Source organism: Drosophila subobscura, chromosome O (genome assembly GCF_008121235.1).
Source record: "Drosophila subobscura isolate 14011-0131.10 chromosome O, UCBerk_Dsub_1.0, whole genome shotgun sequence".
NCBI lineage: Eukaryota > Metazoa > Arthropoda > Insecta > Diptera > Drosophilidae > Drosophila > Drosophila subobscura.
This window is the reverse complement of record NC_048533.1, coordinates 27,037,892-27,050,013: the sequence shown is the minus strand read 5'-3', so window position 1 is coordinate 27,050,013 and position 12,122 is coordinate 27,037,892. Positions and strand designations below refer to the sequence as shown.

The window sequence follows — 12,122 nt, the reverse complement described above, 5'->3', positions numbered from 1 at the left end:
AGTACGATGGAAAAAGAGCAAGATTTTCTAAAGAGATTTAAAAAAAGAGAGCGAGAGAGAGATTTAAAAAAAGAGAGCGAGAGAGAGACGTAAAAAAAGCGAGCGAGAGGAGAGAGAAACATGAACACATGGAGAGATAAAATTGCTCAGAATTGTGAAATCGTTTTATTTATGTTTGAAATGCTTCTTGCAAGAATTTGTGAAACGGCTTCTAATCAAAAAAGCTTTTGGAATAAAAAAAGATGCTAAGAACCTACGTAAAGCTATCAACAGCAATTAAAACAGCAAACAAAAAGTAATCTTCAGATGTACATTCTTAGCGACAAAAGCACGTTATTTTCCTCATAAATGCGTGATGAAAGAAAAAAGCTTATTTCACTTATTTAAATAACCAATTCCCAACTTTTCTACATAAGATTCACAAAATCAGATGTAGGTGTCGTGCATGTAAAAATGGCATGTAAAATACACGGTACTCGAAGAGTAAATAGGGTATATTGCATTTTTGGGGAATAACGGATGTATGTAACGCAGAGAAGGAAACGTTTTCCGATCCCATAAAGAATATATATTCTTGATCAGCATCAAGATATAGCCATGTCTGTCTGTCCGTCCGTCTTGTTGAGCGCCTGTATCTCAGAGACTATAATAGCTAGAGCCACCCAATTTTGCATCCAGACTTCTGTATGCTCATACTGTTACAAGTGTATTTTCAAAAGGTGCTTGACCCCTTTCGCCCCCACAAAGGGCGAAAATCTCCCACAGCCATAATTTTAAAGATAGAAGAAAACTAAAAACGCCATTGCGTAGGGAATAATCATATTTACCAGATCACAGAATTGGGATAGGATCATTATTATAGCCAGAATGAAGAAATTTATTTGCAGTGGCTAAACCCATCCCGTCCAGCAACTTTTTTTTTGTTTTTGGCACAATCTCTCATACATTCTCTGCTTCGTGTAGGGTGCGGTTCTTGGGGAGGGGGACGAGCCAAAAGAGCGTGTTGGCATGAGAAGTGATGTACATCAGGGCTCGGCACCCATACAATTAACGAGTCGTTTTTGCGTTTGTGTGTGAAGACGCACGCAAAACGGAACATTGGTATTGGTACGAATCACTGTAATACGCTTGTACGTGAGGGCAGTGCAGCAGCAGCGCAGCAGCAGCGCAGCAGCAGCGCAGCAGCAGCGCAGCAGCAGCGCAGCAGCAGCGCAGCAGCAGCGCAGCAGCAGCGCAGCAGCAGCGCCTTGTCCCGCACCCATGGGATAGGGCCGTGCCGAGCCCTGATGTACATAGATGTCATATGTAAAAAAAAAGGGAAAGGTACAGTGTGAAAAACCACTAAGGTACAGATGTATTACTTGGTACCGGGTTTAAAAGTTGTGACGCGTAAGAAGCGTCTCAATTTTCGAGTTCTATAGCAATTAAATGTTTATTTTAAAAAAATGTTAAGAAAATGGATTTCTTTTTTTCGGAAAAAACGGATCAATTAAAAATTGTAGACTAGACCTCAGCTGCCGACCTCAGATAGCTTTTTATTCAATATTTTTTAGAATCATATCAATAAAACAAAGTTAAAACTTCCAAGAGGATCTACATATCATCAATACTTTCTCGTCTTCTGTCTTCTGCTCCCCTCTATTTCAAATTAAAAAAAAAATTCGTTGATTTTTTTTTTTTTTACGACCACCATTTTATTTTCGTTTTGTTTTTTTTTTAAGTTTAGTTCATTTTCATTAAGTTTGCTCAAATCATGTTCGATTAAATTACAAGTGCTTAAACCTAAAAGTATGTGTGTACGTATGTATGTATGGACTAAAATAGTTAACAAAGTTTGGCAATCAGTTACAGTTAGTGAAAACGAATTCAAGAACCCATGTAGGCATGTGTGTAGTACAACCAAAACAACAACAGGAAATTGAATAAGTTTTAATATACATATGCATGTTTTATGTATGTATTTTTGTTTTTTGGTTTTCTTATTCGATCATGCGTTGGCCGCTGAGAGTGTGGCTCAATGCGATTAGTAGAAATGCAACAACGTGTAAAACGGCCCAAAAAGAGCCGCCACAACCAATAGAATATCACACCAAAAATGGCAGAGTACAACAAATCCAACAGATACAAGATTATAATTATATAAAGTGAGAGTAGGTGAGTGTGTAAGAGTTTTTTGTGTGTTTGGTTTTTTTTTTTGGTAAGGAGAGTTAATGTGAGGGACGCGGACCTAACTAACTTGGTAGGGGACACGACACAGGTCTTGCTCCTTCCTGCTGCTGTCGTCGTGCCTTGAGGCTGGGCTCTAGCTCGGTGACTGTACAAAGTGCTCTCGCTGGTGTCCGGGGCGTGGGCTTTGGGTACAACATTCATAAAGTTTATCTACCTCAGCGCTACCTAAGTTGTCGTTGTCGTTTTGCTAGCTAACAAAAAGTACAATAACTGTGTATATATATGTATAAAATTACCAACAAATTCATAAATTATTGTTGTAATATGTTTAGAAAATAGTGTCCATATATCATCGTCCTGTTCATCATCCATCGTCTTCACACTTATCCTCTAATGCATTTGAAGAATTGACTACAATTAAATGGCAAAAGTGTGCCATAGTTTCTGACTTTCTTAAATCTCCTTAAGATTTCATTTCTTTTCTTTTGTTTTATAGAGTTTCCTTGTAATTACATACATTACACATACACATGCAATACACAATAATCATTTTAATCGTAATTATGTTAAATGTAACTGGTAACATCATGCTAAATACAATATACCTCCATTATAGACAGATTCATTTCCGTTTCCCCACCTCAACAGGCTGAACTACATTTGAGCCCCTCTGGCCATCCTGCCAGCTGCCGCCTGACTTATACGCATTCCATTACAATTATCAGAGATTTGACTTCTATAGCAAATACATAATTTTTTAAAAATTATTTGGAGGGAATATTCATGATTTTTTCAAATATCGTTTATATTGTTGATCATGCCTTATAAAAAAGTCTGATCTTCGTGAAAACATTACGTTTTTCCCATTTACATTTTCTCTCCATAGACTTTGCTATGAGATTGTAAGACTGGTGTAAACAATGATTGAGTCGAAACGAAAAAAAGGATTACGCGTATTTCGTTGAAAGAAATGCATTATACGAGCATGTGCCAGATGTTATTAAGTACAATGTTATTAGGTACGGTACCAAAAAGTGTTAAAGCAAAATTAAAGTATTGCTGCGTTCAAATGAAAGCATGTAAAATCGTTTAAATCTATTTTGATCATCAGTTTACAACCACGAAAACATTTAAGTTTACATTTACTCTTATGTATTTACATATGTATGTATGTCAGATACATTAATATTAGCACTGTATAAATACATACAGATACTTATCCTTTATGTGTGGGTACATCTGTATCTGTATCTGTGTCTGTGTCGGCATGTTGCGAGCTAAATAGATTTACATGCTACCACTAAGCAAACAACACATAGAGACTGCAAACTTAGATAAAACTGGCTGCCTAATCAGTATAGTGGATCGGCTCCCATTGGCTTCGGCTCTTGGTGAGAGAGCCTTCGGCTGAGAGAATTTGGCGTTGGCTCTCTTGAACATTGAACCCAAAGCGACTCTCGCAAAAACAAAGTTTTGTTTCCTCTTGAAGTCTGCTTCGCAATTTCATGTGTGCGGTGACACATACATATGTACATGAAGCAGCTTGCCCCAAATAAAAATAAATTGATTTTGTGTATCCCCTCAATGCTCATATATTTCTTAAGTACATTTAGGACGAAAGGGATAAACGGTTATAAACATCTAAAAATGTATACATATAACAACAATTGACTTGGCGTTGCAAATATTTTCCATTAGAGTATTCAGCGTACACTGTGTGAATAAACATAGATAGACACACACGAGACTGCGAAAGCGACTTGAAAAGATAAACAAATAAATTCTTTTTTGGCACAGCTGCCATGACTTCACTTATAACTCTGTTTATTCACACAGTGTACGCCGAATACTCTAATGGAAAATATTTGCAACGCCAAGTCAATTGTTGTTATATGTATACATATTTAGATGTTTATAACCGTTTATCCCTTTCGTCCTAAATGTATTTAAGAAATATATGAGCATTGAGGGGATACACAAAATCAATTTATTTTTATTTGGGGCAAGCTGCTTCATAAGGTCGCAAGTTTGAAAGAAAGGGTATGTGATCTCAGAACAACAGAAAAATGCCAAACGTCTAGACGCGTCTCCTCAAACGCTAAAAATTGAAGTCGAGAATGGATACACGCATTGCCATCATGTATGTATGTATGTACATATGTACATATGTGTCACCGCACACATGAAATTGCGCTAAAAATTGAAGTCGAGAATGGATACACGCATTGCCATCATGTATGTACATATGTATGTGTCACCGCACACATGAAATTGCGAAGCAGACTTCAAGAGGAAACAAAACTTTGTTTTTGCGAGAGTCGCTTTGGGTTCAATGTTCAAGAGAGCCAACGCCAAATTCTCTCAGCCGAAGGCTCTCTCACCAAGAGCCGAAGCCAATGGGAGCCGATCCACTATACTGATTAGGCAGCCAGTTTTATCTAAGTTTGCAGTCTCTATGTGTTGTTTGCTTAGTGGTGATGGCCAATCCCACATCGCCGCTGTAGTAGCCGTGCTCCTTTCTATCAAAAAGCAGGAAGCTGAAGGTCACCGCCAGGATGTACAGCACGCAGATAAGGTCCGTCCAAAAGGCGAAGGCCCTGTTTACGCTCACAAATAGGTACAGGGCCGAAGTGTTTTCATTCTGTAAGCGATGAAAATCCCGCTCCAGGCGCTTGGTGGCGTTGAAGGCACGGATCGTGGTGAGTCCTTTAAAGGTGGCATTCGTGTGGGAGTAAAGGGGACTGCGAGCTGTGGAGCACAGAACCAGTTCAGTTTTTCACATGGGTTAAGGAGAAGCACTACTTACAGATGGTCTCAATGCGCTTCAGGCTCCGGCTGGCTCCAATGTACAGGCACCGGCAGAGATACAGCAGTGACATCACAATAATGGCCGGAATGAGCAGCCATGTGTTGGCCGTGCTTACCACAGTGAGTACTGCCAAGGCATCTACAAAGAACTCAATGGAGTCCATCATCGATTGCGGCAGAGTGACATCAATGGACAGGATGTCGCTTGAGAAACGGTTAAGTATACGCCCGGATGTTGCCAGCGTAAAGAACTGCATGCTGGCACGGATTATGCCCTGGAAGAGGTAGTTGTGGATGCGCAACGAAATGCGAAGACACATCATGAAGAAGCCAAAGGTTCGGAGAACATATAAGATCAGGGTGGTCAGAATCAAAATCAGGTAGAGCGTGACCAGGCGCATTCGGGTTTTGTGATACTGCGGGATGGGCTCGTGCTGATTGGGCTCCGTCTCTTCCCACGTGGCCCTGGAAAAGGAATCCCAATTGGATTACATCCTCGAAAAGAAGTCCACTCATGCTCACCATTTGGAAAGAAATATATCCATGATGGCCTCCGATGCGCGTGCCACAATGAATAGTATGAGGATCAGCACCACCACAGAAGGAATTCCCAGTACTCCAAGATAAGCCTTGTATGTGGACCATTTTACGGATCCCCTCAGCTGCTGCTCCTTGTACTGCTGCTCCCTTCGATCCAGATCGACTTGCTGCTGCTGGGTCAGGGGTTCCCTGGGCTGCGTCTCCTCGAAGATGCTGTCAGTGCGCACGGCACGCAGCTTGGCCACCTCGCTGTCGTTGGCCACCGACATACGGAATCGGATGAGCTTCTTCAGAGTATCGTACTGGCCCTGAATGGAGGCTCGACCACCCTCTAGTAGCACCAAGTGATCGACATGCTTCAGCAGCTGAACACGATGCGTGACCAGGATGCGGATCTTGTCGCTGAGAAAGTCGTTGAGGCAGCGATCGAGGAGCATTTTGCTCACATGCGAGTCCACTGCGGAGAGGGGATCATCCAGTAGATAGATATCGGCTTTGCGGTACACGGCACGCGCAAGACTAACTCTCGCCTTCTGGCCCCCACTGAGGCTGGCTCCTCCTTCGCCCACAGTGGTGGCATCTCCAGCGGGCAGCTCCTCGATGTCCTTGTCCAGGAGACAGACGCGCAGCACTTCGTTGTATCGCTGCTCGTCGAATGCCTCCATGAAGAGGATGTTGTCGCGTAGGCTGCAGCGGTTCAGCCAGGGCTCCTGGGCGGCATAGCTGAGAACACCGTTGATCTCCGCTTTGCCGCTGAGGATGTCCAGCTCTCCCAGCAGGGCCTGCAGAAGGGTACTCTTGCCGGCGCCCACAGTACCGACAATACCCACGAACTGCTGCTCCGTGGCCTGGAAGCTGATGTCATCGATGTGGCGTTGTCGTTTCTCCTGCTTCGCCTGGTCCCAGCTGGCAGTCAACTTCTGTACGGTGACGCTCTTGTGAATGGCACGGGGATTGTGCATGCGGCCAAAGAAGTTTCCGTGCTCTACGTCCTCATCCACATCCTTGAAGTTATCGACGCCGCCATCGGCGGGATCTTCGTGCTGGAGCAGAAAGTCCACCACGCGACCGGCAACGACAAAAGTCTCGGCCCAAATGTTGATGGCCAGTGGCCACAGATGCAGCAGAGACTCGTTGAGGTGGTCGTAGTAGCTGGAAACAATGAAGACCTTCTGCGAGGTGACAATGTCCCCGGTGAAGACAAAGCTGGCAAGGGACAGGAAGAGCGACAGCTTCGATATCATTCCGGTGCACTGGAGGGCAGCATAGATGTACATGGATCCCCGTATGGAGCCCATCTCCTTCTTCCTGACCCGGCCGATCAGCTTGGCAAACGACTTCTCCCACGCGTACATCTTGATCAGCTGCATGGCCGTAATGATTTCGTTCATCAACTTCACTCGTTCATCGCCAAACTCCGCCGATCTGCGCTTGAACCGGGCCGTCGCTCGAGCAGCCCATGCCTGCAGTGGAATGAACACGATGATGGTTGCCAGTCCCACGAGCGCAGGCCAGCCAATTAACTGGTAGATAATGTAGCCAAACACCAATCCTTCCAGCGGTCCGCGCCACAGCTCATGGAGAAAGTAGAAGGCCTCATTGAACTGCGGCAGATCAGTCGCCATTAGGGCTATAGCATAGCCGCTCATGCCGCTGTTGTCCGCAGCCACTGACACCCTCAGGCACTTCCTATAGACGAGTCCGGCGCAGGCCAGCCGCACGCGGGAGCCCACTGTGAAGAGATAGTTCATAAAGGGGTGGTAGAAGAGACCCGAGGCCAGGGAGCACAGGACAACGCCCATGGCATACAAGTATGCCGATTTCTTGGAGATGTCATCGGTGCTCTCCGAGAAGAAGGAGACCAGGCCGCCCAACAGCAACGGCTGCAAAGTGCTATGAACAGTAACAAAGAGGATGTCATTAACAAACAAAAAAGATGTCCCCAGTGGAAAATACGTACTGCACAACGATGGCCAGCAGTGAGTAGATTATACTGACGGGCACAAAGCCCCAACCGTATGCCCGAAAGACCATACGCAAAACGCTGGGCTTGGGTCGCTTCAGCTCCTTCTCCCAGTGGCCGAGGAGATGGTGCGAAACCTTGGGACTGTCGAGGTTGGGTACGGGAGCATACAGATCTGATGGCTCCACACTCTGTCGCATTCCCTTGGCGAGAATCTCGCGTGTCCAGCTGGAAGAGAGAACACGAACACACGGGTCAGGTGGGGCGGGGGGTTAATGATGGACGGTGACAGGTGTCGCCTGCCTGTCGTGGGTTATTTTTATCGCACTTGAAAAGCGAATCCACTCGCGTTATAAATTCGAAATGATGGCCAAGGCTAGACTGGCCATAAATCTGGATCGGAGGCATTCTTCAGCTCTATCTTATCAGCAGGACAACAAGTACGGGGAAATTTTGAAATTATTTCAATTCAATTAAAAATTTCTCAACTGCGATTTCATCACACATGTACATATGTATGTACAATCTAAAGGATTCTTTCTCCTTCTAAACACTTTCACCAAATTAATCGAAAGATTCACATGACTCACATAAAAAACCATTTTGAGAGGAAATTGGCCTTTAGGACCGGATTCGGCTTTCGTTGCTCATGTACCGAGTTCATTCTATGTTTGTATTAATTATCACATAGATCCTTGACACAATTCACACACAAATTACCACGGAAGACATTCGCGTGCGGTGCTCGTGCCGCTTTGCTCGCCACTGAGTTCCTGCCCGCCCAGACATTTGAGTTTTAACCAACCACTGGCTCCGTGCTAGGGAATCATCGTTATAAATCAATGATCCGCTTGTGGCCCGTCCTATCGGGGAGCCCTGTTTTATCTTAATGCCCGGTGACAGCAACGCATCAGCGAGGCGGACGCAGCAACCGCTGGCTAACATTTTAGCTAAGTGTGTTTTACTGTTGTTTACGAAAGTTTTGACGGCACGGCGGGAATCGGGGCATCCCGATTGGGAGAACAGGTGGTGTGGAGTGGAGCAGGGAGGAGCACCAGCCCATTGACCACTTGTTCGATTCTTGTATCTTATCATCATCATTGGCTACCATGTTGACTTATTCTGATTACACTTTTCAGCAATTGACAATTTTAATTGGAGCTTCGAAAGGTTCATCCTTATCGATCCCCACTACGTAATGTACCCGAACATAGTTGCATCGAACCCATCGACAAATTGAACTGATTAAGTGGCTTCATTAACTGTTCCGTTTGGGTAATTTTCAGGCACTTTATTGAGATTGTACGAATTGTGATAAGTACGAATTTTGTAATACATATACTATATTACATTAGCTACCTATATTCTTTAAAAGTACCTTATTTAACACTTTCGTTTTGTCTTAATTTGATTGAAGTTTGCTATCAATTAGTGCACGCGGCGAATGCGAATTGCTTTATATTGGTTTGCCAATAGAAGAACACATGGTGTACAAAACATACGAGTACATAACACGATTAATGGGTAGTACAGTACTTACTACTAGTAAGTGGAACATATACGATACATACATAAATTCGTAGTATTAAATAAGGCTTACACGGCATACACTACACATATCATATCTCCTAAGTACAAGGCAATAAGTAGTTCGGTAACTTTAAGTACATACAAATTTCCTATGTACATAATACTTTCAGTTCTTATGCTATAATCCTTAAGCAGATATTGTGTGTTGAAGTAATTGCGAAGAGTGCGCGTTTCAGTTACTCAGTCTGCTCTTGCAGAGCCAGTGTGATGTTCAGGTCGTCGGTGGCAGTGTCATCGCCAAGCAGCTGCTTGCTATAGCTCTGCTCGGCCGATTGCTTTAGGGCAAATGCTGTGGCCGCTCCCGTATTCTCTACAAGTTGGCGAAGATAGCCCCCTGGTCGCTGAAGCAGCTCGTAGGGATGTCCCAGTTCACGGGCCTCGCCCGCATCCATGACCAGCACACGATCGCTATCCATCACGGTGTGCAAACGATGGGCAATTGTCAGCACCGTACAGTGTGCAAACTTGGAGCGGATTGTCTGCTGGATAAGCTTGTCCGTTCTGTAAAGATATTCAGTATAAGACCGCATTCGCAATCATATTTATATTCCACTTACTCTGGATCAACATTGGCTGTGGCCTCGTCCATGATGAGTATTTTGTTGTGCCTCAAAATGGCTCGCGCCAGACATACCAACTGCCTCTGGCCCACGCTAAAGTTGGAGCCGCCATCGTACATGCGACAGTTGAGTCCACCAATCAATGTGGATACGTAGGAACGCAGCTCTACATCTCCCAGAGCCTTCCACATTTCCTCATCCGAGCGCTCATCTTTGGGATCGAGATTATAACGTAATGTGCCCGAAAACAGAACTGGATCCTGGGGTATAATCGAAATGCGACTGCGGAGATCATGCAATCCCATGTGCTCGATATCAATGTCGTCGATGCGGATCATGCCCTCGTTGCAGGCCAGACGGAAGATCGATTGTATGATGGATGATTTTCCGGCGCCAGTACGCCCCACAATTCCAATCTTTTCCCGCGATTCGATGGTGAAATTCAGATTCCTGAGCACAGTTTCCTCCTTTGGCGAGTAGCGCAGCTTAAAGTTGATAAACTCAATGCGTCCCTTGTGTAGCGTGCAGGTGTGGGATAGATGTATTTTTACCCAAACTAGTACCAGGAGATTTCGCGTGCACCTCTAGCTATGCTCTAGCTAAGCTCGCCGGATTGTCGGGGTTCGTTCTACTCTCTCCTATGTTAAGTACTGACACACACTCGCATAATATTTTAGGTGCACATTTAAAAAAGAATCAAAAATCAAAAGCAGAACACAGGTTAAACTGGACTGAAGGTATGGAAAATGGATCAAGTATTTGTTGTTAAAAAAAAGAGAATGATGATCTCAACTACTCTATTCAAAGCACGGGAAACTCAGGTGTCGTCGAGAATCCCTCTTCTTTACCCACCCAGCCTATGTCATACAGGTAAATCATACCGTATAGACCCTAAAACAATCAGGCAGTTTTCATCCTACCACTTCGACCTTGCTTGGCTAAGGACTGACATTCGAATTTAGAACATATTATAAATGGGTTTCAAAACAAAGACTTTCAGATATATTTCCATGGTTTCCTATTATTAATATTCAATATCTTCAAAATTTTCTTAATCTACAGGTGAATTCATTTTTCTGGCAGTCTAGCCCACTTAAAAATATATATATATCTATTTTAGATTATAAGAATTTAAGTATATGTATCTAATGGCTGTTGCATGTATAAAGACTAAGAATCATAGGCGGGTAATAGAATAAAGGGGGGCGAGAGGTGTTAACCCATTATGGTAATGATTATAAAGGTTTAAATCAAATAATTTAGTAACACGCAGGTTACATTTATACTCAGTGCACATACAGTGTCAAGTTTACAAACTCACAGTTTTCGTTTGGTTTTGATATTTTAAAACCCTTACTCCTTTCGTAATCGATGAGCTCATGGATAACGTAGGTGCTGGTTTCTGGGGAAAAATAGAAGGTATTAACAATATATGCACACGAGCGTACATGCAAGTACGATTTAGTAATTTCATTTAATTATTTTAAGGTCTCATACCCACTCTTTTCTACCAACACTCATAATTCCCGATGCTCAAAAAAATACATATCTATATATCTCCGCCAGAGAATTGGCCTTAAAAGGCATATTAACTCAAATCCCGAAAATGTGTAAGTTAACACAGAGCAACTACGGACATCTTTCTGTAGCGTCGGCGGCGGCTACTCTGTAGGCATGCCCGTCAAATATCACGCCCAATGTTCTGGTCTTCTTCACACTGGGCTTAAGCGGGGAACATCCGACTGCAGGTCAAGCTGCAGCTTACATTGGCACTACAGTGCGCGACAAACTGGTCTTCTCACTGGAGTTGATTAAAGTTCCGAGGCGCCCCCTTTTGCACTGGGCTTCCTAAGGGTTGCTACGCCTCAATAAAGTTGACCCAAGTCAGAGGTTTTCGGTGCTCAGCGTTTCCGTCAGTAGAGGGGGGTCGAATGGTACCCCTTTTAGGTTGGAGGATCACTTCGGTGATACTCCTCTCGTGGAGCACCCCGTCTATGTACTTATGCGCACTCAGGCTGCAACGACGGAACGGGCTCCTGACCTCTGTCCTATGAACTTAATTCACATAAATTAAACCGATCACTTGTTGTAGCCTACGGCCCACATACCTTGGTTAATTATTATTCACGCTTGGTACTAACACCGATCCAAAGAGATTTCTCAGAATAAACGGTTTTTGCACAAAAATTTTACCACGAGGAAATGCGTAAGCTATATGTAGGTTATGGACATTTATATATATATATATATATATATTGCTTGACACAATCACGTCTCTTTTCGTTGATCGACTCTTTGCTATTAACTCAAGCGAAACTCATCCAAGTTAAATTAGGCTGTACAGAACATAAAGCTCATAGATCGGATGATGTTTGCGAGCTTTAACGGGACAATCGTATGATCTTTCGCTGAATTGAGTGGAATGTCGGTCAAACGTCAAGGGCAACTTCTATGCTCACACCACCTTACTCTCTTCTTTAAGATAAGCGCCG

At 43.7% G+C, this 12,122-nt stretch overlaps 2 protein-coding genes across 2 annotated transcripts in view; both read right to left on the bottom strand.

Moving 5' to 3' along the window:
* Positions 1 to 4,636: 4,636 nt before the first annotated feature.
* On the bottom strand, positions 4,637 to 8,327 carry LOC117896016 (probable multidrug resistance-associated protein lethal(2)03659; the record flags this gene model as incomplete). The annotated part of the gene is made up of 5 exons (XM_034804022.1): positions 8,071 to 8,327; positions 7,478 to 7,708; positions 5,500 to 7,410; positions 4,976 to 5,442; positions 4,637 to 4,917 (listed from the first exon to the last, which is right to left on the bottom strand). Coding segments are annotated over exons 1-5 (2,964 nt in total), but the record flags the coding sequence as incomplete, so codon positions are not given.
* A 918-nt stretch (positions 8,328 to 9,245) lies between these two features.
* Positions 9,246 to 12,122, bottom strand: part of LOC117897786 (multidrug resistance-associated protein 4-like) — a 36,230-nt gene continuing 33,353 nt past the window's right edge. The window contains exons 6-7 of the mRNA XM_034806835.1: positions 9,628 to 10,143; positions 9,246 to 9,571 (exon numbers count right to left, since the gene is read on the bottom strand). Of these exons, the coding sequence (XP_034662726.1) occupies positions 9,247 to 9,571; positions 9,628 to 10,143 (841 nt within the window). The 3' untranslated portion in view covers position 9,246. The remainder of the gene's footprint in view (positions 9,572 to 9,627; positions 10,144 to 12,122) is intronic.